The sequence below is a fragment of the Balaenoptera musculus genome, chromosome 12 (assembly GCF_009873245.2).
Source record: "Balaenoptera musculus isolate JJ_BM4_2016_0621 chromosome 12, mBalMus1.pri.v3, whole genome shotgun sequence".
In the NCBI taxonomy this organism is placed as follows: Eukaryota; Metazoa; Chordata; class Mammalia; order Artiodactyla; family Balaenopteridae; genus Balaenoptera; species Balaenoptera musculus.
The window spans coordinates 83141611-83168324 of NC_045796.1; the positions used below are offsets into that span (position 1 = coordinate 83141611).

At 43.0% G+C, this 26714-nt stretch overlaps 1 protein-coding gene across 17 annotated transcripts in view; it reads right to left on the reverse strand.

The window, feature by feature from the left end:
- The window catches only part of RIMS1 (regulating synaptic membrane exocytosis 1), a 474848-nt gene extending 470521 nt beyond the window's left edge, over window positions 1-4327 (reverse strand). For 8 of the 17 annotated variants that reach the window (XM_036871557.1, XM_036871556.1, XM_036871555.1 and 5 more), the window contains exon 1: window positions 3948-4325. In XM_036871557.1, the coding sequence (XP_036727452.1) occupies window positions 3948-4111 (164 nt within the window). In that variant the 5' untranslated portion in view covers window positions 4112-4325. Of the gene's footprint in view, window positions 1-3947 lie in introns of all 17 variants that reach the window. The other 9 variants (XM_036871559.1, XM_036871558.1, XM_036871542.1 and 6 more) reach the window with 2 other exon arrangements.
- Between the last annotated feature and the right edge of the window lie 22387 nt (window positions 4328-26714).

Sequence of the window (26714 nt, forward strand, 5' to 3'; positions counted from 1 at the left end):
TTTATTATCTTCAAACTGAGGACAATGCCCTTGCCCTCAATCCACTGGGAAACTCTATTAAGAGCGTGGATGAAGCTCCAGGGTCTCCTATAATCAGCAGCTGATCTTCTGAATCAGCCTAACCTGCCAAACCCCTCCTCTGAAACTGAGGGACGAACAGACATTAATCTAAGGAAGAGGTAGATGAAGCACAGGCTTCTTGTTGGTAAAAGGACAGTGCAGCATGTGGGACGATACTTGGACTTAGAATAAAAGGTCTGGGTTTGAATCCTGGCTGGGCCATATTATGTGAGTAGGTTCAAGGTATTCCAGGAACCCTCTAAGGGCTGGATGAGGATTTGCGGATTATATGACTCTACTTACCTTCTGCACAAGATGTTTGTGAGAATCCAAATATACAAATATTGAACTTGAACACAGTTCAACTCTTTGGCATTTGGTTCAATAACCATTTAGAATAATGGCCAGCATGAGGTAAATGCTCAATAAATGTTGGTAGTTCTATTAAATATTCCCACACGGTTCTCAATTCCCAGCCGCTAGCCATCCTTTTCAGTCTCTGCTTCTATATTTTTTCTCTTGCCTTGCTACTCTGTAATTCCTTTCTCTATGAAGCTTTTATAAAAGTGGAATAAGATTTTAGATCTAATGAGATCTTCTCTGATTTAGGTCTCAGATAACGCAGTTTTCAACCCATGTAATATACTGGCTTTTGGTGTCTGATGACAGTTACTTGAAGAAGTATTCATTGAGGAAGCTAGGTTTCAAGACTTCTAGAACACACACTCACACCCATACCTACACACATCTACACACACCTACACACACACCCCAAAACCCTACTAAGATTAAGAAAGACCTTCTTTCTGCAGGGAATTAAATTAACCATTAGAAATTATTTTCAGGAGTCAATTAAGTTTTGTTAGATGGCAATGGTATTTGAAATCAGTGCACTTTGCCAACAAAATGAATTATTTTTATGACAAAGTACTTATAATTTCAAAGAAAAAATTTTCCTGAAATATTAAGGTGAAAGTAGCTTCATTATCCTTTTCCATTTATACATATTTAAAGACATTATCAAGGCCAAATTCAAGTAGTAATATACAACCAAGCCTGACAAAACTGTACGAATATATTTTAATTGATATTTTATAATGTTTCTTTGATGTATTCGCCCATCAGTTTTCTCTCTCCTCTCTACTAGTGCCTGTTTTTACAAATTGTTAACAGAGAGCACACACAGGAAGTAGGGAGCTCAGGTGATGGCTCTGCAGTAATGACCAAGGGGAAGTTTAAGTCTAAATGCTGAGTTACCAGGACTTTAGCTTTGCAGGGCCTGTTGTGGGACTAAATTCTCAGATATGTGATATAACGACTGTGCGCTACTGCCAAAACTCATCTCCAATTTAACGACTATTTCAAAGGCTTGTGAAAAGCCTCCTGTGTTCCAGTCTACCTTTCTGCAAAGTTTAGAAAGGGCCACCATCCATGACTCTGTGTCATTAAGTTCCCATATAGGTGTGTCATCTGAATAACCCCTACAGTCCTCAGTTTTTAAGACATAAACCACCCTCTAGAAAAAAGTACATCTCTGTTGCACTAATTTGTGGAGAACATGACAGACTTCCATGGCAGCAAACTGGGATTCCAGAACATCCCCAGTCTGCCACCGCACAGAAGGCCAAGACATTAGCAGCGGAGGCTGATTGATAAAGTTAGTGCCGAGACCTGGGATTGCAGAGGCTGTGGTGTGACAACACCACACACTGCAATATTTAGAGAATCCTTGCAAGAAAGGAACACCACGTGCGTGCCAGGGAGAGCAGTCATGGCACAGCAGTGGGAAAGATGCTTTTGACGTGAACAGTTGGATGGTGTCCTTCATTTTTATTCATCCATAGAAGCCTGTAGGATCTGATCCCTCCTAGAACTCCCCCTTCCCCACTTAGGGACCCTCTCTCCACCAGCCCTGAAACAGCCAGTGAAGAGGAGCGATGCCCACTGGCTTGCCCTGCGCCTTCCCTTCCCGGTCAGACCTTTCAGGCAGCAGCCCATGTTTTCCATCGCCTGCTGGAGGTCTCTGTGCACCTGCTGTCTGCAGTGAACACCGAAAGGAACGGGAGCAAAACGGTGCATGCTGACCAGCAGAAGACGTGTCCGGGACAGGTGGCGGGGAGCTGTGACGGGTGAGGACAAGACGGACTGACAACCAGACAGACAGACAGCAGCACCAGCAGACACCATGCATTACTTCCAGTCTCAGAGGAGGGGAAAGCCTGCAGCGCCAGGGACCTTCCGCCAGGGACAGGCGGCAGATTCACGAGGTTCTGCTTCCTGCACGCCTGCAGGCTTCAAGCCCCTGTTTTTTTGGATAAGAAGGAGCAGGGAATCCAGAAACCTGCTGCTCTTCAGAGAAGCAGGCCAGCTCCGGCCTTCCGAGTTAATGGGCCCTCTCTCTCTGAGTCTACGGTAAAAGGGCAGGGATGACTGGATCGCTCCTCTTGTGCTGTGGCCAGCCCTCGCTGCTCTCCCTCAACGCCCCCTCTCCCATCTGGGCGGCAGCTGCGCTAGTGGAGACCCGGCAGGTTGGGGATGCAGCCCCTCCGGTTCTCTGCTGCCAGGCTCTGCTGCTTCCCTCCTGTGACAGCACCTCCTCTTCAGGAGGCCATCCCGGGGGGCGGGGGAGAGGCGGGAGGGCGTGCGCTGGGCCCGGGTTGGGGTACGGGGGTGCCGCCCCTTTGCCGCCCCTCCTTTGCTCTCCGCTGTAACTCCACATGCAACAGGCTCCCTCGGGCTCTTCACTCCAACCTTCCGCCCCAGATACACCTCCTGGCCTTAACGCGGGGAGCCAGGGAACTAGTCCCCATCAGGGCCTCTAGATTTCCTCACTGCCAAGTTGAAAACTTTCCCCAATACAGGAGGACCTCTCGGGGAAGGCGGGGTTCACGTCCCCTCCAGCTCCACTGCACGGGGATGGCAAGGAGGCGCGGGAGGCCAGCACCTTGTGAGCAGTTTCGCCCGAGACTAAGGCATGTGGCAGGGCAGTGTCACACGCGCCTGCCTCGCCAGCCACCAGCCCCGTCCCCTCCCCAGACCCCGGAAAACGGGGCGCTGGACGGAGATCCCCTGAAGGGTTGATGGGCTTTAAAGAAGGGGGGATGTGTGCAAATAATCAGACCCCTTATGCTACGGCTTGCACCAGGAAACGAGAAGGCCCTGGAACTACTCCCTTGGAAACCAGTAAAGAGGAACCTCTATTTTATTCAGGCCAGAGTCCCCATCAGCTTCTCCTATTATTAAAAACTTGGCATTGCCAGTGGCATCGTATACGGGGAGGAAAATCTGTCTTCACACAGGTATTCCGTGTAGAAGACCCCGAAGCAAAGGTTAGAGAGACGCTGAAGAAGCAGGTTACCAAAGATGGCAACTGCCCAAAAAAAAAAAAGACCCAACCCCGAGCTGTGAGATGAATGAGTAGCAAAATGAACACTCAAAATAAGCATTTTTCTGACACCAATACTGACACCCTTGGCTGGGGCAATCCCAACCGGCTCGACAACTCCAGGGAAAGAAGAGCTTTTCCCAGCGGCTCTTCGCCCACCTGCCCTTCCTGCCGCTCAGCCCCTGCCCCTCACCTGCTCCCGGCCCAGGGCCCTGCCTTCCACTCGGGCGGAATCGGCTCTTTGCAGCCTTGCACATCCCACCCCGGCTGGCGCCGTCCCCCCAGTCCTCCCGGCACCGCGGTCCCCAGCCGCCCTCTCCGGGCTCCTCGGCTCAGGGCTCAGCGCAGCCCCGCCCGCCAGCTGTCCTCCCAGCCTCCTCCCCGCCCCGGCCCCGCGCCCCCCGGCCCCCGGCCCGCCTCTACGCCGCACTCGGCCGCTAGGAGCGGGTGGCGGCGGGGAGCGGCCCGGTGGAGGCACGCATGGCGCGGCCGCGCGGCTTACTTGAGCATGGCTTCTTCCTTCTCCTCCTCCTCCTTCTGCCGGTCCATCACTGCCATGATGATGTTCCTCTCCTCCTCGGTCAGGTGGCTCAGGTCGGGCAGCTCGGGCATCGGGGGAGGCACGGTGGGCGGGCGGGGACCGCGGGGCCCCACGGCCGAGGACATCTTCGCGGCCTGCCCGCCCCTCGGCTGGCCTGGGCTCGGCGCGGGCGCGCCTTCCGACGCACGCCCGGCGGCTGCGCCCCTGCTCGGCTCACCGCGGAGCCCTCCCGGCGGCGGCGGCGGCGGCGGCGGCAGCGGGGCAGGGGAGCGCGCGAGCCCGGGCTGTCATGGTCCTCCGCCTCCACCCAGCCCCGGATGCTGCCTTTGTTTTGGTGGCCCTGGCGAGGCGCGGGCGCCCGGGCGCTTCCCGCAGCCCAGCCTCCCGGGCGGGGGCGGGGGCGGGGGCGGGGGCTCGGGCGCGCGGGGGGCTCGGAGGCTCGGGCTCGGCCGCCTCCGTGCGCGGTGCGGGAGGAGAGTTTGGGTGTCGCTTAGGCGGAGTCTCGCGGCTCGGCTCCGGTGATGCTGCCGCGCTCGCAGACACGGCCGCCAGCCCAGCCGCTCGGCCCGGAGCCGCTCCGCCCACGGCGCCCACCCGCCCACTCCCGGTCCCAGCCCCGCGCCCCTCCGCCCCCGCGCGCTCCAGCCCAGGTACCCTCCCCCGTGACTCATCCTGCCTCGCCGGGTCCCCCGTCTCTGTCAGCCTCGCCAGCCCTAGTTTCCCACGGGTGGCATTAATCATCATCATCCTCGCTCCATCTTCGTCGTGGAGCATTCGTATTATCGGAGCAGCCCCGATGTTCTGAACAGGACGGAACACCCTCTGCGTGCATTTTCCCCCTTCCACCGTCTCCTTCTCATTTAGTGGTCAAGTGTTCATAGCCACAGCGATGTGGCTTTTAAGATAATTTTGATACACACACCCCCCTCCAACAGCCTGGATTTTCTGGGTCCATTGTACACAGTCTTTCTTGACCCGTCCTCAGTAAGACTGCTCTGCAATGTACCTGAATCGCCCCTCCAGAGACCCCACAGCACGGCAAATCTTTAATTTGTCATTTGGGGCTCTTGGTCGCCCATGCCATCACATAACCGCACTTCTCTGCTGCTTGCCAATGGATTATCTACTCTAATTCCTCTAATGATGCTCTGCTATCACCAGGCACTCACTTCTTAGCCGCTGTAGGTACTTCTCAAGAAACACTGATCCCAGATTTAAAAAAAACAAACAAATGAATAAACACACACAACCTAGTGTAAGGAGCTTCTGCTTAATGCCTGGCCCAATGATAAGCATTAAGGATGAGCTCCTCTTGCTGATAAAGGCAAAAATAAATAGACAATCCTTTCAAAACAGTTCATGTTATCAGCTTTCAAACCTGGAGACTGAATTTGGCTAATATATTTATAAAAGAATCAATCTAGAGAAGAGTTCAAATCGAACAAAAATTTCTCTTCGCAATGGTGATGAGAAAAACTGATATGTTTCTCTCCTGCAGAATTCTTTCTATCAGTCCAGAAGGGATCTAGCATTAATTTTTTTCCCTCCAAACCTAACTTTGTTAATCAAGAAGATAAGGATGATGATATTTATGAATCCTAAAAAATCCTAAAATCCTCAAGTTTAAAAAATTTAAGAGCTTAATTGCTTGACCACCTGCTGAATGTGGGTGTTGCTTCTACCTGGACACATCCATGTGAATAATGTCAGTGATGGAAGGCTCACTACCACTCAATTTTATCCCTATGTCTAAAGCCCCCTCCTACCGGAAAATCTTTCAAATCCCTGAGATGGCCATCATATGGCCTTCAATTTTCTCTAGAGTAAACCTTCCCAGTTTACCCAACCAGTAACCCTGTAGCATGATTTCAAATTCTGGCCATTCTGGTCACCTGCCTTTGGACACACTGGTTTTGTTTTCACTAGCCTTCCTGATTAGTGGTATCAAGAATACACGGAAAGGGCTTCCCTGGTGGTGCAGTGGTTGAGAATCTGCCTGCCAATGCAGGGGACACGGGTTCGAGCCCTGGTCTGGGAAGATCCCACATGCCGTGGAGCAACTAGGCCCGTGAGCCACAGCTACTGAGCCTGCGCGTCTGGAGCCTGTGCTCCGCAACAAGAGAGGCCACGATAGTGAGAGGCCCGTGCACCGCGATGAAGAGTGGCCCCCGCTTGCCACAACTAGAGAAAGCCCTCGCACAGAAACGAAGACCCAACACAACAACAACAACAAATTAATTAATTAAAAAAAGAATAGCTCTTTAAAAAAAAAAGAATACACGGAAAGAACTGAGAACAGTGCCTGGCACTTAGTAACTGCCTTATAATCATTGTTTTTATTTGCACAACTTAACATTGGCCTAGCTTTTTGGTAGCCATGTCGGTTCCGAGGATGTCACTGAAATAAACACATAGTCCACAGAAATTTCCAGTCCTTTTTCGTAAGTGCTTCTGCCTAGCCAGATTTCCTTTTTCCTCTAATTAAGCAATTGATGAAAGCACTCTAATCAGCATCTTTTCTTCATTTTTAAAAAATTGTCACTATTTCCCACAGACCAGCGTATTTTCAGGAGGGAAAAAATGAGTTTGAATTCTGGCTCTAACCAGTGATTTCATGATCTTGGCCAAATCACTTATCCTCTTTGAACCTCTGTTTCTTCATCTAGAAAGAGGGGTAAAGATATTTACCTCAAAATAGAAGAGGGATGTTAAATGAGAAGGCATATTTGAAGTATCTAGCTACGTGCCTGATACTTTCTGGTTCTCTTTTTCTTTTTTCTTGCTCTCTCTAAGGGATGCTTTAGGCCATCTCTCCATGATTAATGTATGGAGAGGAGGAGAAAGGTAGGTGATACATTCATTCTATCAGATGCCTGCATCTCTGCTGGTCCATGTGGTGATACAACAAAGGCCTTGTCCTCACAAGGTAGATAATCAAGTTGGTCCTCATGAAATTCTTGGACTATTACTCAGCCATAAAAAGAAACGAAATTGAGTTATTTGTAGTGAGGTGGATGGAGTTAGAGTCTGTCATACAGAGTGAAGTAAGTCAGAAAGAGAAAAACAAATACAGTATGCTAACACATATATATGGAATCTAAGGAAAAAAAAAAAAAGGTCATGAAGAACCTAGTGGCAAGACGGGAATAAAGACACAGACCTACTAGAGAATGGACTTGAGGATATGGGGAGGGGGAAGGGTAAGCTGGGACAAAGTGAGAGAGTGGCACGGACATATATACACTACCAAACGTAAAATAGATAGCTAGTGGGAAGCAGCCGCATAGCACAGGGAGATCAGCTCGGTGCTTTGTGACCACCTAGAGGGGTGGGATAGGGAGGATGGGAGGGAGGGAGATGCAAGAGGGAAGAGATATGGGAACATATGTATATGCATAACTGATTCACTTTGTTATAAAGCAGAAACTAACACACCATTGTAAAGCAATTATACTCCAATAAAGATGTTAAAAAAAAAAAAAAGAAAAGAAATGAGAAATCCTCAGTAGCCATTAGAACTAGCTGAATAAAGTTCTTGAAGGCAGGGGCCTAATGAACAATTAGCAGTGTTGTTTTCGTCTGCTGGGGCTGCTATAACAAAACACCACAGGCTGGGTGGCTTAAACAACAGAAATTTATTTTCTCACAGCCCTGGAGGCTAGAAATCCACAATCAAGGTGTTGGCAAGATTGATTTTTCCTGAGGCCTCTCTCCTTGGCTACCTTCTTGCTGTGTCCTCACATGGCCTGTTGTCTGTGCATGCCCATCCCTGGCATCTGTCCCTCCGCTTATAAGGACATCATTCCTGTTGGGTTAGGGCCCACACCCTTATGACCTCATTTAACCTTAATCACCTCTTCAAAGGTCCTATCTTCAAATATAGTCACCTTCTTAGGTACTAGGGATTAGGACTTTGACATATGAATTTTAGGGGGGCACACAATTCAGTCCATTGCAAGTGGTTTCCATCTATTAGAATTACTTTGGGAAATGGTGATTGATATGTGTTATCTAGATGATTTAATGAAAAGGAGTCTGGTCTCAATCATCTTTTTGTTCATAACCTCTTCCTTGCTGCTTGATAATTATGTGTGAAATCAGTGAGTGAGTAAATGAATAAAGAAGTGAATGAATTGACCAATAAATTAGTAGATGCCATGGTACACCCATCAGTGTCTCCCTTTCTGTCAGGTATCTCATCCATCATGGAGGGGTTGAAATGCAAGAGAAGTATACTTCTACAAATTTGCTTCCAGAAAAGCAGAACTTACGTGCACTTAAGTAAGCAAATAAACACTAAGTAGATGTACCAAAGTGTGTGGCACAGATGATTAGTTCTTGAAGACACTCTACAAAAAATACCCAATAAACTTAGAAAAATGTGCACAATACCTCCCTCTTAGAAACTCGCAAGGCACCTTAAGAAAGAAAAGGTTCTAAGAAGCAATTATTTACTGCAGTAATGAAATGTGTTTTCCTTGGTTTGGCTTGGCATTTCCTAAATGTATTTGGACGGTAATAAAACTGCCCACTCTCCTAAGGGAGGAAACATGCTTTAGACAAGTATTGGGAAAAATCCCAACTTACGAGCTTGGTATCCAGAGGTATTGACTTGAGAGACCATGAAACTTCTCCTGTGATGTCCCTTGCCCAACCAATGAAGTGCATAGAAAAATGTCTTAAATCTCTATTCATAAGATATGTATCAGATGCCCTTCAGGTCAACCTTATGTTGAACCTTATGAACCTTATGTTCAGGGTACAAGTCAGAAGTGATGACTTAGACACAGCTCGTCTCCCATAAACTTCTTAGCTCTCTTTTCTACTGATACTCTAAGATCATCTCTCAGAATATGTCTAAAATTGGACATCAGTGTTAACTTCTAATTTAACTTAATAGCTAAGATTATAACTTCAAAGTGGAAAATCATTGAAATGGGGTCATGTTCAAATCCTTACCCTACCATCTGACAGATGTAGTGGGTTTAAAACTGTGCCTCTCCCTGCTCCCCCCAAAAAATTCATGTCCACTCAGAACCTCAGAATGTGACTGTATATGGAAATGGGTCTTTACAGATGAAATTGGTTAAAATAGATCATATTGTACTAGGATGGGTGCTAAATCCAATGACTTTTGTCTTCATAAGAGGAGAGAGGCACAGACACCCAGAGAGCAAGGCCATGTGGAAACAGAGGCAGAGGAGGAATTGATGCACCCCCAGAGCGAGGAACGCCAGGAGCCACCGGAAGCTGGAAGAGGCAGGAAGCTTTCTCCTCTGCAGACTTCAGGGGAAGCATGGCCCTGCTGACACCTGGCTTTTGGACTTCTAGCCTCCACAGCTGTGAGAGACTAAATCTCTGTTGTTTCATGCGGTTTTGCAGCTTGTGGTACATTGTTACAGAAGCCCTAAAAAGCGGATACAATATTTACGTGAGTTTGGATCAAGTACACCTTGCTGAGCCTTCTCTTGCTCATCTATAAAATGGAAATAACACTGTCTGCCCTCCAGGGCTTTGGTAAGGTTGAAAGCTGGGCGCTGAGGCTACGGGAGCGAACGTCGAATTTCAGGTAATGGTCCTAGAGGGACTGGCCAAGTATGGCTCATGAGTCAAATGCAGACCAAAGCCTGTTTTTGTGAATAAAGTTTTATTGGAACACAGCCACATCCATTGATCCATGTATTATCTCTAGCTGCCTTCATGCTACCATGGTAGAGTGGAAGCCACAGGGACCATATGTCCAGAGAAGCCTAAAATATTTACTATCTGCCTTGCTGCAGAAAAAGATTTGTCCACCTCTGCTCCAGCTGCTAACAATGTGGTTGGAAGAGAGAGGCATAAGTAAACACACAAGAACAGCTGGACTTCGGTAATTGTTCTAGAAAATACCTTGCTGGATAGAGTAGAGAGTAAACTGTGGGGAGCGGGCAGTCATGGAGTCCTAAGGAGGGGTCCTGTGAGCAGGAATTTGAAGAAGAAGAAGGAATTGCCTAAGAAGGGCTGGGCACAGAATGTTCCAAGGTGAGGAAGGCAGTCGACACACGGCCCCAAGTCAGGAAGGGGCAGAGCCCTGGAGGAACAGGAGGTGGGCCAGGGAGGTGGGATCACTGGGAAGAGAGGAGAAAATGCGGGAGATGAGCTCCTACAGGGAATTTCTACTCCAGGGAATTAGCAAGTGACTCTTTTGTGATGTCAGAATTCTGTATAACTCCAGTTGTAATTATTGAAGGGTTTTTAATTTCTGGAAAATAAAAGAATTAGGAATACCTTCAGCATCAATTGAGATGCAGTCTTGCCTAACCACTGAACTGCAACATTGAGTTTTGATTTAAGTTATCACCACCTCCTCCTAGATATTATTCACATCATTGTCATGGGCACCACCATAATCTGTTACACAAGAACAGTTTCTATATAAGGTGATCGTGTGTCCCGGTTTATCCAGGACCATCTGAGTCAATGCTTCCTGTACTGGCATTATTATCAACATCATCTTCTTTCACTTAAAAGTGTCCTAGTTTGTATGACAAATTATATGGTCACCCTATTTATACATAGTTATAATAATTTGCAAAAATGTCGTCTTTCTGGTTTCAGAGAACATTGGGCTCTCAAATGATTTCACTCAAAGAATTTGGCTGAAACTGGATTTCAGATTTTGGCTCAAATTCAGCCAAATACCTATTTTAATCTGATTTTTGGTAATATTCCACTATTGTCATTTATTTCGTGAGGAACTGAGCGTGTGGGAAAGTCTTTGACCTTGGACTTAGAAGAAGGGACATCATTCTGTGCTCTCCAGGTGGGTTACACTAGCCTTGCACATACTTCTTCCAAGCAATTAATATTTTATTTTGACATCTTTATTGGAGTATAATTGCTTTACAATGGTGTGTTAGTTTCTGCTTTATAACAAAGTGAATCAGCTATACATATACATATATCCCCATATCTGCTCCCTCTTGAGCCTCCCTCCCACCCTTCTTATCCCACCCCTCTAGGTGGTCACAAAGAACCGAGCTGATCTCCCTGTGCTATGCGGCTGCTTCCCACTAGCTATCTATTTTACATTTGGTAGTGTATATATGTCCATGCCACTCTCTCACTTTGGTCCCAGCTTACCCTTCCCCCTCCACGTGTCCTCAAATCCATTCTGTACATTTGCGTCTTTATTCCTTTCCGGCCCCAAGGTTCTTCAGAAATATTTCTTTTTTTTTTAGATTTCATATATATGTGTTAGCATATGGTATTTGTTTCTCTCTTTCTGACTCATTTCACTCTGTATGACAGACACTAGGTCCATCCACCTCACTACAAATAGTTCAATTTCGTTTCATTTTATGGCTGAGTAATATTCCATTGTATATATGTACCACATCTTCTTTATCCATGCATCTGTCAATGGGCACTTAGGTTGCTTCCATGTCCTGGCTATTGTAAATAGTGCTGCAATGAACACTGTGGTCCATGACTCTTTTTGAATTATAGTTTCTCAGGGTATATGCCCAAGAGTGGGATTGCTGGGTTGTATGGTAGTTCTATCTTTAGTTTTTTAGGGAACTTCCATACTGTTTTCCATAGAGGCTGTATCAATTTACATTCCCACCAACAGTGCAAGAGGGTTCCCTTTTCTCCACACCCTCTCCATTATCTATTGTTTGTAGATATTTTTTTTAACTTTTTTTAAAATTAATTCATCAATTTATTTATTTTTGGCTGTGTTGGGTCTTTGTTTCTGTGCGAGGGCTTTCTCTAGTTGCGGCAAGCGGGGACCACTCTTCATCGCGGTGCGCGGGCATCTCACTATCACTGCCTCTCTTGTTGCGGAGCACAGGCTCCAGACGCGCAGGCTCAGTAGTTGTGGCTCACGGGCCTAGTTGCTCCGCGGCATGTGGGATCTTCCTAGACCAGGGCTCGAACCCGTGTCCCCTGCATTGGCAGGCAGATTCTCAACCACTGCGCCACCAGGGAAGCCCCGTTTGTAGATTTTTTGATGATGGCCATTCTGACTGGTGTGAGGTGATACCTCATTGTAGTTTTGATTTGCCTTTCTCTAATGACTAGTGATGTTGAGCATCCTTTCATGTCTTTGTTGGCAATCTGTATATCTTCTTTGGAGAAATGTCTGTTTAGGTCTTCTGCCCATCTTTGGATTGTGTTGTTTGCTTTTTTGATATTGAGCTGCATGAGCTGCTTGTAAATTTTGGAGATTAATCCTTTGTCAGTTGCTTCATTTGCAAATATGTTCTCCTATTCTGAGGGTTGTCTTTTCATCTTGTTTATGGTATACTTTGCTGTGCAAAAGTTTTTAAGTTTCATTAGGTCTCATTTGTTTATTTTTGTTTTTATTCCCATTTCTCTAGAAGGTGGGTCAAAAAAGGATCTTGCTGTGATTTATGTCATAGAGTGTTCTGCCTATGTTTTCCTCTAAGAGTTTTATAGTGTCTGGCCTTACATTTAGGTTTTAATCCATTTGGAGTTTATTTTTGTGTATGGTATTAGAGAGTGTTCTAATTTCATTCTTTTACATGTAGCTGTCCAGTTTTCCCAGCACCACTTATTAAAGAGGCTGTCATTTCCCCATTGTATATTCTTGCTTCCTTTATCAAAAATAAGGTGACCATATGTGCGTGGGTTTATCTCTGGGCTTTCTATCATGTTCCATTGATCAATATTTCTGTTTTTGAGCCAGTACCATACTGTCTTGATTACTGTAGCTTTGTAGTATAGTCTGAAGTCAGGGAGCCTAATTCCTCCAGCTCCATTTTTCGTTCTCAAGATTGCTTTGGCTATTCGGGATCTTTTGTGTTTCTATACAAATTGTGAAATTCTTCATTCTAGTTCTGTGAAAAATGCCATTGGTAGTTTGATAGGGATTGCATTGAATCTGTAGATTGCTTTGGGTAATATAGTCATTTTCACAGTGCTGATTCTTCCAGTCTAAGAACATGGTGTATCTCTCCATCTGTATCATCTTTACTTTCTTTCATCAGTGTCTTATAATTTTCTGCACTCAGGTCTTTTGTCTCCTTAGGTAGGTTTATTCCTAGGTATTTTATTCTTTTTGTTGCAATGGTAAATGGGAGTGTTTCCTTAATTTCTCTTTCAGATTTTTCATCATTAGTGTATAGGAATGCAAAAGATTTCTGTGCATTAATTTTGTATCCTGCTACTTTACCAAATTCATTGATTAGCCCTAGTAGTTTTCTGGTAGCTTCTTTAGGATTCTCTATGTATAGTAACATGCCATCTGCAAACAGTGACAGCTTAATTCCTTCTTTTCCGATTTGGATTCCTTTTATTTCTTTTTCTTCTCTGATTGCTGTTGCTAAAACTTCCAAAACTATGTTGAATAATAGTGGTGAGAGTGAGAAACCTTGTCTTGTTCTTGATCTTAGTGGAAACGGTTTCAGTTTTTCACCATTGAGGATGACGTTGGCTGTGGGTTTGTCATATATGGCCTTTATTATGTTGAGGTAAGTTCCCTCTATGCCTACTTTCTGGAGGATTTTTATCATAAATAGTTGTTGAATTTTTTCAAAAGCTTTTTCTACATTTATTGAGATGATCATATGGTTTTTCTCCTTCAATTTGTTAATATTGTTTATCTCATTGATTGATTTGCATATATTGAAGAGTCCTTGCATTCCTGGGATAAACCCCACTTGATCATGGTGTATGATCCTTTTAATGTTCTGCTGGATTCTGTTTGCTCATATTTGGTTGGGGAGTTTTGCATCTATGGCCATCAGTGATATTGGCCTGTAGTTTTCTTTCTTTGTGACATCTTTTTCTGGTTTTGGTATCAGGGTGATGGTGGCCTCATAGGATGAGTTTGGGAGTGTTCCTCCTTCTGCTATATTTTGGAAGAATTTGAGAAGGATAGGTGTTAGCTCTTCTCTAAATGTTTGATAGAATTCGCCTGTGAAGTCATCTGGTCCTCGGCTTTTTTTTGTTGGAAGATTTTTAATCACAGTCTCAATTTCAGTGCTTGCGATTGGCTTGTTTGTATTTTCTATTTCTTCCTGATTCAGTCTCAGAAGGTTGTGCTTTTCTAAGAATGTGTCCATTTCTTCCAGGGTGTCCATTTTGTTGACATATAGTTGCTTGTAGTAATCTCTCATGATCCTTTGTATTTCTGCAGTGTCAGTTGTTCCTTCTCCTTTTTTTTCATTCTAATTCTATTGATTTGAGTCTTCTCCCTTTTTTTCTTGATGAGTCTGGCTAATGGTTCATCAGTTTTTTTTTTACCTTCTCAAAGAACCAGCTTTTAGTTTTATTGATCTTTGCTATTGTTCTATTCATTTCTTTTTCATTTATTTCTGATCTGATCTTTATGAGTTCTTTCCTTCTGCTAACTATGTGTTATTTTTGTTGTTGTTGTTCTTTCTCTAATTGCTTTAGGTGTAAGGTTAGGTTGTTTATTTGAGATGTTTCTTGTTTCTTGAGGTAGGATTGTATTGCTATAAACTTCCCTCTTAGAACTGCTTTTGCTGCATCCCATAGGTTTTGGGTTGTCATGTTTTCATTATCATGTGTTTCTAGGTACTTTTTGATTTCCTTTTTGATTTCTTCAGTGATCCCTTGGTTATTTAGTAGTGTATTGTTTAGCCTCCCTGTTTTTGTATTTTTTACAGATTTTTTCCTGTAATTGATATTTAGTCTCATAGCATTGTGGTTGGAAAAGATATGATTTCAATTTTCTTAAATTTACCAAGGCTTGATTTGTGACCCAAGATATGGTCTATTCTGGAGAATGTTCCATGAGCACTTGAGAAGAAAGTGTTTTCTGTTGTTTTTGGATGGAGTGTCCTATAAATATCAATTAAGTCCATCTTGTTTAATGTATCATTTAAAGCTTGTGTTTCCTTTTTTATTTTCATTTTGGATGATCTGTCCATTGGTGAAAGTGGGCTGTTAAAGTTCCCTACTATGATTGTGTTACTGTCAATTTCCCCTTTTATGGGTGTTAGTATTTGCCTTATGTACTGAGGTGCTCCTGTGTTAGGTACATAAATATTTAAAATTGTTATATCTTCTTCTTGGATTGATCACTTAATCATTATGTAATGTCTTTCTTGTCTCTTGTAATAGCCTTTATTTTAAAGTCTATATTGTCTGACATGAGACTTGCTACTCCAGCTTTCTTTTCATTTCCATTTGCATGGAATATCTTTTTCCATCCCCTCACTTTCAGTCTGTATGTGTCCCTAGGTCTGAAGTGGGTCTCTTGTAGGCAGCATATAGATGGGTCTTGTTTTTGTATCCATTCAGCCAGTCTATGTCTTTTGGTTGGAGCATTTAATCCATTTACATTTAAGGTAGTTATCGATATGTATGTTCCTATTACCATTTTCTTAACTGTTTTGGGTTTGTTATTGTAGGTCTTTTCCTTCTCTTGTGTTTCCTGCCTAGAGAAGTTCTTTTAGCATTTGTTGTAAAGCTGGTTTGGTGGTGCTGAATTCTCTTAGCTTTTGCTTGTCTGTAACGGTTTTAATTTCTCCATCTAATCTGAATGAGATCCTTGCTGGGTAGAGTAATCTTCGTTGTGGGTTTTTCCCTTTCATCACTTTAAATATGTCCTGCCACACCCTTCTGGCTTGCAGAGTTTTGATGAAAGATCAGCTGTTAACCTTATGGGGATTCCCTTGTATGTTATTCCTTGTTTTTCCCTTGCTGCTTCTAATATTTTTTCTTTGTATTGAATTTTTGATAGTTTGATTAATATGCGTCTTGGTGTGTTTCTCCTTGGATTTTTCCTTTCTGGGACTCTCTGCACTTCCTGGACTTGTTTGACTATTTCCTTTCCCATATTAGGGAAGTTTTCAACTATAATCTCCTCAAATATATTCTCACTCCCTTTCTTTTTCTCTTCTTCTTCTGACACCCCTATAATTTGAATGTTGGTGAATTTAATGTTGTCCCAGAGGCCCCTGTGACTGTCCTCAATTCTTTTCATTCTTTTCTTTATTCTGCTCTCCAGTAGTTATTTCCACTAATTTATCTTCCAGGTCACTTATCTGTTATTCTGCCTCAGTTATTCTGCTATTGATTCCTTCTAGAGAATTTTTCATTTCATTTATTTTGTTGTTCATCATTGTTTGTTTGCCCTTTAGTTCTTCTAGGTCCTTGTTAAACATTTCTTTTATTTTCTCCATCCTATTTCCAAGATTTTGGATCATCTTTGCTATCATTACTCTGAATTCTTTATCAGGTAGACTGCCTATTTCCTCTTCATTTGTTTGGTCTGATGGGTATTTCCCTTGCTCCTTCATCTGCTGTGTGTTTCTCTGTCTTCTCATTTTGCTTAACTTACTGTGTTTGGGGTCTCCTTTTCACAGGCTGCAGGTCCATAGTTCGTTGTTTTTGGTGTCTGCCAGCAGTGGCTAAGATTTGTTCAGTGGGTTGTGTAGGCTTCTTGGTGGAGGGGACTGGTGCCTGTGTTCTGGTGGATGAGGCTGGATCTTGTCTTTCTGGCGGGCAGGACTGCATCCGGTGGTGTATTTTGGGGTGTCTGTGACCTTATTATGATTTTAGGCAGCCTCTCTGCTAGTGGGTGGGGTTGTGTTCCTGTCTTGCTAGTTGTTTGGCATAGGGTGTCCAGCACTGTAGCTTGCTGGTTGTTGAGTGGAGCTGGGTCTTAGTGCTGAGATGGAGATCTCTAGGAGAGCTTTCACTGTTTGATATTACATGGGGCCAGGATGTCTCTGGTGGAACAATGTCCTGAACTTGGCTCTCCCACCTCAAAGGCACAGGCCTGACATGCAGACAGAGCACCCAGACAATGTCAGCCACACGGCTCAGAAGAAAAGTGAGAAAAAAAAAAAAAAGAAAGAAGGAAAGAAAAATATAAAATAAGATAAAAAGTTAAAAAATAAAAAATAAAAAATTATTAAAATAAAAAGTAATAAAAAAGAAAAAAAAAAGAACGAAAGAAAGAAGAGAGGAACCAAACCAAAAAACAAATCCACCAATGATTACAAGTGCTAAAAAATTTACTAAAAAAAAAAAAAAAAAAGGGACAGAGAGAACTCTAGGACAAATGGTAAAAGCAAAGCTATACAGGCAAAATCACACAAAGAAGCATACACAAACACACTCACAAAAAGAGAAAAAGGAAAAAAAAATATATGTCTATATATAAAAAAAAAAGAAAAGGAAGAGAGCAACCAAATCAATAAACAATCTACCCATCATAGTAAGCTCTAAATACTAAACTAGGATAAACATAAGACCAGAAACAAATTAGATGTAGAAAGCAAACCCCAAGTCTACAGTTGCTCCCAAAGTCCACTGCCTCAATTTTGGGATGATTCCTTGTCTATTCAGGTATTCCACAGATGCAGGGTACATCAAGTTGATTGTGGAGATTCAATCCACTGCTCCTGAGGCTGCTGGGAGAGATTTCCCTTTCTCTTCTTTGTTCACACAGCTGCTGGGGTTCAGCTTTGGATTTGGCCCCACCTCTGCATGTAGATCTCCTGAGGGCGTCTGTTCTTTGCTCAGACAGGATGGGGTTAAAGGAGCAGCTGATTCAGGGGCTCTGGCTCACTCAGGCTGGTGGGAAGGAGGAGTACAGATGTGGGGCGAACCTATGGCGGCAGAGGCTGGTGTGACGTTGCACCAGCCTGAGGCACGCCGTGTGTTCTCCCAGGGAAATTGTCCCTGCATCACGGGACCCTTGCAGTGGCGGGCTGCACAGGCTCCCGGGAGGGGCGGTGTGGATAGAGACCTGGGCTTGCACACAGGCTTCTTGGTGGTGGCAGCAGCAGCCTTAGCATCTCATGCCTGTCTCTGGGGTCCGTGCTGATAGCCGCGGCTTGCGCCCGTCTCTGGAGCTCGTTTAGTTGGTGCTCTGAATCCCCTCTCCTTGCACACCCCGAAACAATGGTCTCTTGCGTCTTCGGCAGCTCCAGACTTTTTTCCGGACTCCCTCCCGGCTAACTGTGGCGCACTAGCCCCTTCAGGCTGTGTTCACGCAGCCAACACCAGTCCTCTCCCTGGGGTCTGACCTCCATAGCCCAAGCCTCAGCTCCCAGCCCCCAACCGCCCCGGTGGGTGAGCAGACAAGCGTCTTGGGCTGGTGAGTGCTGGTCGGCACCGATCCTCTGTGCGGGAATCTCTCCGCTTTGCCCTCTGCACCCCTGTGGCTGCGCTCCTCTCCGTGGCTCCAAAGCTTCCCCCCCTCCACCTCCCATCTCCACCAGTGAAGGGGCTTCCTAGTGTGTGGAAACTTTCCCTCCTTCACAACTCCCTCCCAGAGGTGCAGGTCCCATCCCTATTCTTTTGTCTCTGTTTTTTTCTTTTTTCTTTTGCCCTACCCAGGTACTTTGGGAGTTTCTTGCCTTTTGGGAGGTCTGAGGTCTTCTGCCAGCGTTCAGTAGGTGTTCTGTAGGAGTTGTTCCACATGTAGATGTATTTCTGATGTATTTGTGGGGAGGAAGGTGATCTCCACATCTTACTCCTCTGCCATCTAGAAAGTCTCTCCGCAATTAATATTCTTAAGTCTTCTTTCTTTATTTCAGTGCTTGTCTCCTGATTAAAAAATCAGGGTTCATGGCCACTTTGCATTCTTCTGAAACTGATCATCTCCCATATTAGTCAAACTTAGAATGTTTAATTGACACTTTTAGAGAATAATTTCTCCACATCTGTTCTCTTCCAATTTTCTCCTTTGCATTGAGTAACTTCTTGAGAATTCTTCCGTTGTGATTGTGTGTGATATGAAGAGTGTCCTTCTTAGATGCCTTAACCATTTGTTAGCTTTGTTCTTCTGAGAGTGCCTTCTGAGAGTTTATACTGGTTGGGTTGGGTTGCCGAAATCTTAATGCCATCCTCCCTGCTGTGTGAGTGAATACCTCCACTATATAAGATCAATCTCTTTATTGAAAAGACTGACAAATTGAATTGTCTAAAAAGGAATGTTAACTTTTGCCTACCTGCAAAGCTAAAAACATCTTAAGTGGAAAATGGATTTGGAAAATAATTCTGACTCTTTCTTCCTTTCTCCACCTGCACAGATTCTTCTGGGTTATTAGTCTTCATCAAAATCATGGGGGGAGCCAAAGCAAACTACAAAATATAAAGGAAGGAATTTAAAGTTAATGCCATATATGATTTTATTTTAGCTCAAGAGGAAAACTATCAAGCAGTTAAATTCTTCCCAGTTCATTCCCTCATGGGAGTATCCATTTCATTTCTAAACGTATTCTCTTGCCCTTGGGTCTGCTTCTCTCTACTTCTCTCTACTTCTTCTGAGCAGCTCAGACCTCCACCCACCTTTCTCCCAACTGAAGTTTGTATCTACCTTTATTCATCCTTGGTCATCCCAGGGATGACCACCCCTTCAACTGTACATGTCCCAAGGAATACAGCTAAATAGACCTTGTAATGCTTTGTGAAGTTAAAGATGAATATATAAGATCTAATTATCCTCTGGTTAAGGGTATCTGAAGGCCAAGGTGCTAGAGAAAGTAGCGAACGTAAAGGCATTCATCAACCACACACACACACATGCATCATTACAGTGCAGAATTTAACTGGAGTAAAAATCAAGCAAGAGCTGGGTATTTGAAAGATAGGCATATGACCAGAAACAAGTTTGAAAAATGGATCTGGAGGAGAGATATTTGTAACTCTTAGTCTATCAATAAATACATAACCATATTTTGAGCACTTGTTATGTTCAGGGGAATATGTTTGATGCCAAAGGAAGTAAAAAGAAACACGTGCACACGCACACACACACATGTCCAGCTCAGCTGGGGAGACCAAACATCAAGATACAATGGTGTCAAAAAAGGTGCTGGACCAAGACACTTTTCATCTGGATTCTGGTTCCAGCTCTGATCGTGCAATCTTGAACAAGTTACCTAATATTTATAGAAATAAGTTTCCTACTATGTAAAATTAAGGATTCCACCAGTGTTTTTAAGGTCTAGCTATCACTCACATTATAAAGAACAAAAAGACAGTAAACAATATATAGCAGGCAGTATTTACTAAATCATTGAAGAACTTTTTTGTGAAATAAGAGTATCATTATAATGGAAAAGAATGTGTGCAAGAAAATCAGAAACATTAACCTAGAGAATTTAGTTGAGTCATACCTATCAATTTATCAACATCATTAGCTATTAGATAAATGCAAATTAAAGCCATGATGAGATATCACTATATACTTATTAGTACATCTAAAGTAAAAATAGTAATAATACCAAATGCTGGCAAGGATGCAGAGAAAATAGATCTCTCACACATTGCTGGTGGAAATGTAAAATGTTGCAGTCACTTTGGAAAACTGTTTGGCTGTTTCTTCTAAAACTAAACATATACTCACCATGAGACCCAGCAATCACAATCTTGAGAGTTATTCCCAGAGAAATAAAAACATATATTCATACAAAAAAAACCTATGTACAAATGTTCACGGCAGCTTTATTAATAATAGTAAAAAAATTGGGAAAACCCAAAAGTCCTTCTCTGGGTGAATGATTAAAGAAACTGGTACATCCATACCTATGGAATGCTAAGCAATAAAAAGGAGTTATATTAATAATTATATTAATACATGCAACAACTCAGATGGTTCTCGGGGGAATTACGGTGAGTGAAGAGATAATTCCAAAAAGGTCACGTGTGGTATGGCTCCATTTTATAACATTCTAGAAATGATAAAATTACAGAGATGGAGAATAGTTTAGTGGTTGTCAGGTGGTAAGGATGAGGGAGTAGGCCGGGTGTGAATTACACACACACACACACGCAAGTACACAAATGTATATTTTAAAATGTTGAAAATGGACTAAGGTCTAGTTAATATTGTACCAATGTCAATTTCCTGGTTTTGATACTTTACTACAGTTATATAAGATGTTACCATTGAGGGAAGCTGGGTGATGTACCTGAAACTCTATCTACTAATTTCACAATCCTCTGTGACTCTATACATATTTCAAAATAAAAGCTAAGAAAGCTGATGACAACATTTATCTTATTATTTACCTCAAATGGTGCTCCCATCTGCATCTGTTACTTCACTCTTTAGAGTGAAGGCTTTAGGAATTGATCCCAGCTTCAGGATGGGTGTTAAGCTGCCTAAGCCAAGGGGTAAACTTCCTTTCTCTTTGTCATGGGGCATAGCATCACTTGGGCCACAGGGACTGATTCAGGAGTTGGCATGCGGCCCTTGACAGGTAGACAAATTTTGTGGAGTTACATTGAAAATAGTACATCATTATATTCTAGTTGGAACATGCTTCATCCCCACAATAAGTTGTATATATATATATTTTTAACATCTTTATTGAGGTATAATTGCTTTACATTGTTGTGTTAGTTGCTGCTGTATAACAAAGTGAATCAGCTATACATAAACATATATCTCCATTTCTCCTCCCTCTTGTGTCTCCCTCCCACCCTCCCTATCCCACCCCTCTACGTGGTCAGAAAACACCGAGCTGATCTCCCTGTGCTATGAGCCTGCTTCCCACTAGCTATCTCAGCCATAAAAAGAAACGAAATTGAGTTATTTGTAGTGAGGTGGATGGACCTAGAGTCTGTCATACAGAGTAAAGTAAGTCAGAAAGATAAAAACAAATACCATATGCTAACACATATATATGGAATCTAAAAAAAAAATGGTTCTGATGAACATAGGGGCAGGACAGGAATAAAGACGCAGACGTAGAGAATGGACTTGAGGACAAGGGGAGGAGGAAGTGTAAGCTGAGACGAAGTGAGAAAGTGGCATTGACGTATATACAATAAGCTGTATATTTTATCCCTTCTCTGTTGTAGTGCTACAACATAAAGAAAGACTATGCTCAAGGTGAGCATAAAAGAATTATGGTATCATTGAGTTGTGACGTCACTGGTCCCATTCTGTCCTGAGGAATTTTAACCTCCGTGACAACAGTGTCATCCCCATTTCCCTCAAGACTTAAGTTCCTACATGTTTTCCTCAATTCACCAAGTTTTTTTCAACAGACTCTACTTCAGACACCTTGAATATAGTACTCGCTGTTTTTGGAAATGGAATCTATACTCTAGTGGATATTGTCAAGTTTCACTGACATCCTCCGTCAGAACCGAGGCCCTTATTACCCCTCATGCCAGTTTGGTTGCTTACAGATACTTAGATTAAGAAAGCTGCCTCACCTTATCTTCCCTTCCTAGAGGAAGCGTTCATTCAATGACTGGTCAAGGCTGCAGCGTACAAAGATCCAACCTGTTTACTTTGTGTAAAAAGGGGGGCATCTTTAGAGATCCCCGTGTAATTGGTAGCGTTCACTTTTGCACCTGTGTGGCCGTTCAAATTTTTCTCCCCACCCAATCCACTCTCCTTTGATCCCTCACAGGTGTTCTCAAAAGTACAACATGATAAATCTCTAGCATGCTAATCATAGAGTTTTTGAGTCTGTTTCCCTGGGAACATGAACCACAGCAGTTGCTATCAGGAGTGGTCCAGGGAAGCGGACTTAAAAACGGGATTATGATGCTGACTCAGCTGCTCGCCAGCTGGTGATAATGAGCCCATCGGAGGCAGGTAGAATGCATATAGTCCCCGTCACTCAGCAGCAATACCATTGTTCAAACTTTCACTGGGCGTGAGCTCGGCTGGCACACCAATGCACAGGATGACTCTGACAAGTGTGATATCCCTGACATTTGAGAGACATGAAAGAATTATAATTATAAAGACTATGGAATTGGACGGCTGCTACTGGGTGCGATTGGTTCACTGGATAAAGACGTTAAATGACTGAAGGTGATTAATTATCAATTAAAGATCAGGTGTGACCGTCAAAGGGCAGCCTCTATAAAGAGCCTCATCTCCTGCAGCTAGAAAATAGAAAAAGATGATATTCAGACCTAAGACTTAATTATGAGAGTAGCAGAAATCCCTTAGCATTTGAATTCTCAACTTCGGTAAGTCTGCTACACCAAAATCAGAGCCTGAATTGGGAAAGCTTGGATCTCTGAGACATGGGATGAAAACATCTGGGACTATACACTCAGAAAGACTGAATCCCCAGAGGACCTTAAACTCTCTGGACAAGTCAAAGTGACTCACTCTCTTGTGTTAAGTGCTAGGGCTACCCCTGACCTGAAGAGAGATGTAGTATCTCCCATAAGATGTTACTTTGCCTCCCTTCTTGGCCATCGGACCAATAAAAACAAGTTTAAGTCACTATATAACCAGCTGGGGTTTTGTTGGACCTGCTCAGAGAGAACAGGGACCACACCCTGAAGGAGCTATAGGTCTGGCCACCATGCACCAGGAGGAGCCAGGGAAGTCCATAGGGGGCGGAATCCTGACTGTGCTGGATCAAGCAGGGCTGGAATAAAGTCAGAAAACCGAGAGCTTATTGACATAGATATGGACACGCTTTCTCGTGATACAAGACAAAACACCCTGGCGAGGGTTTGGGGAGGCATTTCTGACATATTCCTGGGATGGCCCTTTGAAACATGGAGAAAGTGAAAGTCCACACTAAGTGGGTTAGAAACACCAGAACTGCTGGGGCAGACAATGGATCAAAAGACACAGAGAAAGAACTTGCTAGTGTGGGTATACCATATAAGGCCATAAAAACCAACAGCCAAATATCTTCTGAACAAGGCCCTGGGGGACACTCCAATTATCAAAGCAATAACCAATAAGCTGGTGGAAGGGGCACTAGCATCTATAAAAAAACTCAGTGGTGGCTTCTTCTCCAGGCCAGAGGTGAGGGTAGGAGATGTATTATAGGACTAGGCTCCCTGACAGAAATGAACATCGGAGGATCCCAAAATTATAGAGGTCAGGTGGTGTTTAACCATCAGAAACAAAGCAGATACATTATAAGAAGCATCGTGGTTGGAGGTGCAGCAGCTATGGAGATGGCTTTTTGCTCCATCTATATAAATACAAAAAATAAGGATTTGCTCCATCTATATAATTATAATAAATAAAAGATAGACAATCAGGAGACAAAGGGTAGCTTCCCTGGGTGAGTTTTAAGACTTGGAATCCATTGGTTAAAAATGTCCACATCCCCAGGTATGAAGACTGCAAAGCCCTGACAGGTCCATAATGGTAATGATTCTCCAAATGTCCTACACGCACCTTCTCAGGTACCTGTGCACTAAAACTATAGTTTTTCAGAAGTTTTAAATAAAGGATTTGAGTTGACATTGATAATCAGGGTAAGTATCATAATGACCTCTTTTTAAAAGTAGAGATGTAGGGGACTTCCCTGGCAGTCTCATGGTTAAGACTTCACCTTCCAGTGCCCAGGGTGCGGGTTCCATCCCTGGTCGGGGAGTTTAGACACCACATGCCTTGTGGACAAAAAAACCAAAGCATAAAACAGAAGCAATATTGTAACAAATTCAATAAAGACTTTAAAAATGGCCCCCCTCCAAAAAAAATCTTTAAAATGTAAAAAATAAAAGTGGAGATGTATAAAGTCTTAATTTAAAAGAAGTCCTGACACAGGTGTGGCTTATGTTCCATCTACTGGATCTGGCTTACTGTGGTTCCCCTTAGTCATTTCCTTGGTTTCTGAATATAATTAAAAGAGACATAATTGGTAGTTGGCAGAATCCCCAATTAGTTCCTTGGCCTGTGAGATAAGAGCTACTGTAACAGAGAAAGTCAAGTGGAAACTTCTTCAACACTCTCCCACTAGACCCAGACTGTGAACAAAAACAGTATTGCACACTGAGGAAGAATGGCAGAGAATGTGGCTACCTATAAAACCTTAAAGGTAAACTATTATATATAGGAAGGATAAACAACAAGGTCCTACTGTATAGCACAGGGAACTATATTCAGTATCTTGTAATAAACCATAAGGGAAAAGAATATGAAAAAACAAACAAAAAAAAATCTTGACGGATATGGGATTGATTGGTCTCCTCATGTACTCATTTAATTCACAAAATCCTAGAGAATGACAATGGTCTTGCCCAAACTAAACCAAATAGTAGCCCCAATTTTAGCTGTTTTGTCAGATATAGTTACTTTGCTAAAACAAGTTAACAGGGCTTCAAGTTCATTGCGTATGGACATTGATCTAGTGAATATATTCTTTTCCATTACTCTTCTGGGAAAGAGTCCCAGAAGCAGTTTACCTCCAAAGAAGACATACAGATGGCCAAAAGGCACATGGTACCACCTCACAACAGTCAGAATGACCATCATTAAAATGTCTACAAACAATAAATTCTAGAGAGGCTTTGGAGAAAAGGGAACCCTCCTACACTGTTGGTGGGAATGTAATTTGGTGCAGCCACTGTGGAGAATAGTATGGAGGTTCCTCAAAAAGCTAAAAATAGAGTTACCATATGATCCAGCAATCCCACTCCTGGGTATATATCCAGACAAAACTATAATTTGAAAAGATACATGCACCCCAGTGTTCATTGCAGCACTACTTACAGTAACCAAGATATGGAAACAACCTAAGTGTCCATTGAGAGATGAATGGATAAAGAAGATGTGGTACATATATACAATGGAATATTACTCAGCCATAAAAAATAATGAAATAATGTCATTTGCAGCAACATGAATGGACCTAGAGATTATCATACTAAGTGAAGTAAGTCAGACAAAGGCAAATACCATATATTACTTACATGTGGAATTTGAAAAAATGTTACAAATGAACTTATATACAAAACAGAAATAGATCCATAGACATAGAAAACAAACTTATAGTTACCAACAGGGAAAGGGGGGGAGGGATAAATTAGGAGTTTGGGATTAACATATAAACACTACTATGTATAAAACAGATAACTAACAAGGTCCTACTGTATAGCACAGGGAACTATACACAATATCTTGTAATAACCTGTAATGTATAAATGTATAATGGTAAAGAATCTGAAAAATATATATCTGTATCTATATCTCCGAATCACTGTGCTCTTCACCTGAAACTAACACAACATTGTAAATCAACTATACTAACTATACTCCAATTACAAAAATTTTAAAAAACGCAATGGACAAGAGTATCCATGTACACCTCATAATAGGGTTATGTTGACTCCAGTAATCTCTCTGTAATAGATTTCAGAGATGCCCGGACTGTGCAGCCATCCCATAGAACATCACATTTGTCCACAACATTGGTAACATCATGTTAATCAAACTTGAATGAGCAAGGAGTCACAAATACATTGGAACCCATTGTAAAACACATGTGCTTCAGAGTGTAGAAGATAAACTAAACTCTACTAAGGTTCTGAGGCTTGACACATCAGTGAAGTTTTTAGGGTCTAGTGGTTTAGAGAAAGCTAGAACATTCCAATCCATGTAAAGGGAAATTTACAGCATCTTTCATCTCCCACAACTGATGGGTCTCTTTAGGTCCTGGAGACAACTTGTTTCACACTTGGGAATAATGCTCCAAGTCAAACACTAGATGACACAAAACGTTTTGAGAGGGGCTTACAGCAGAAGTCTAGGTTATGGCTCAATATTCCTTCCACTTGGACCAGGTAACTCAGCAGACTCTAGTATTAGAGTATCTAATGAAAGGTACTATATCTTCAGGGAAAGGATGCCATGTCTCACCCTCCAACAGGAGAATCATAATATGTATCTCTGGTGCTTGACTAAGGCCATCCTATCTGAAGCAGCAAGTTATACACTATTTGAAAATAAACAAACAAAAGAACAACTCTTGGCATGACACAGGGCCCTGGAAGAAACGGAGCACACTGACCACA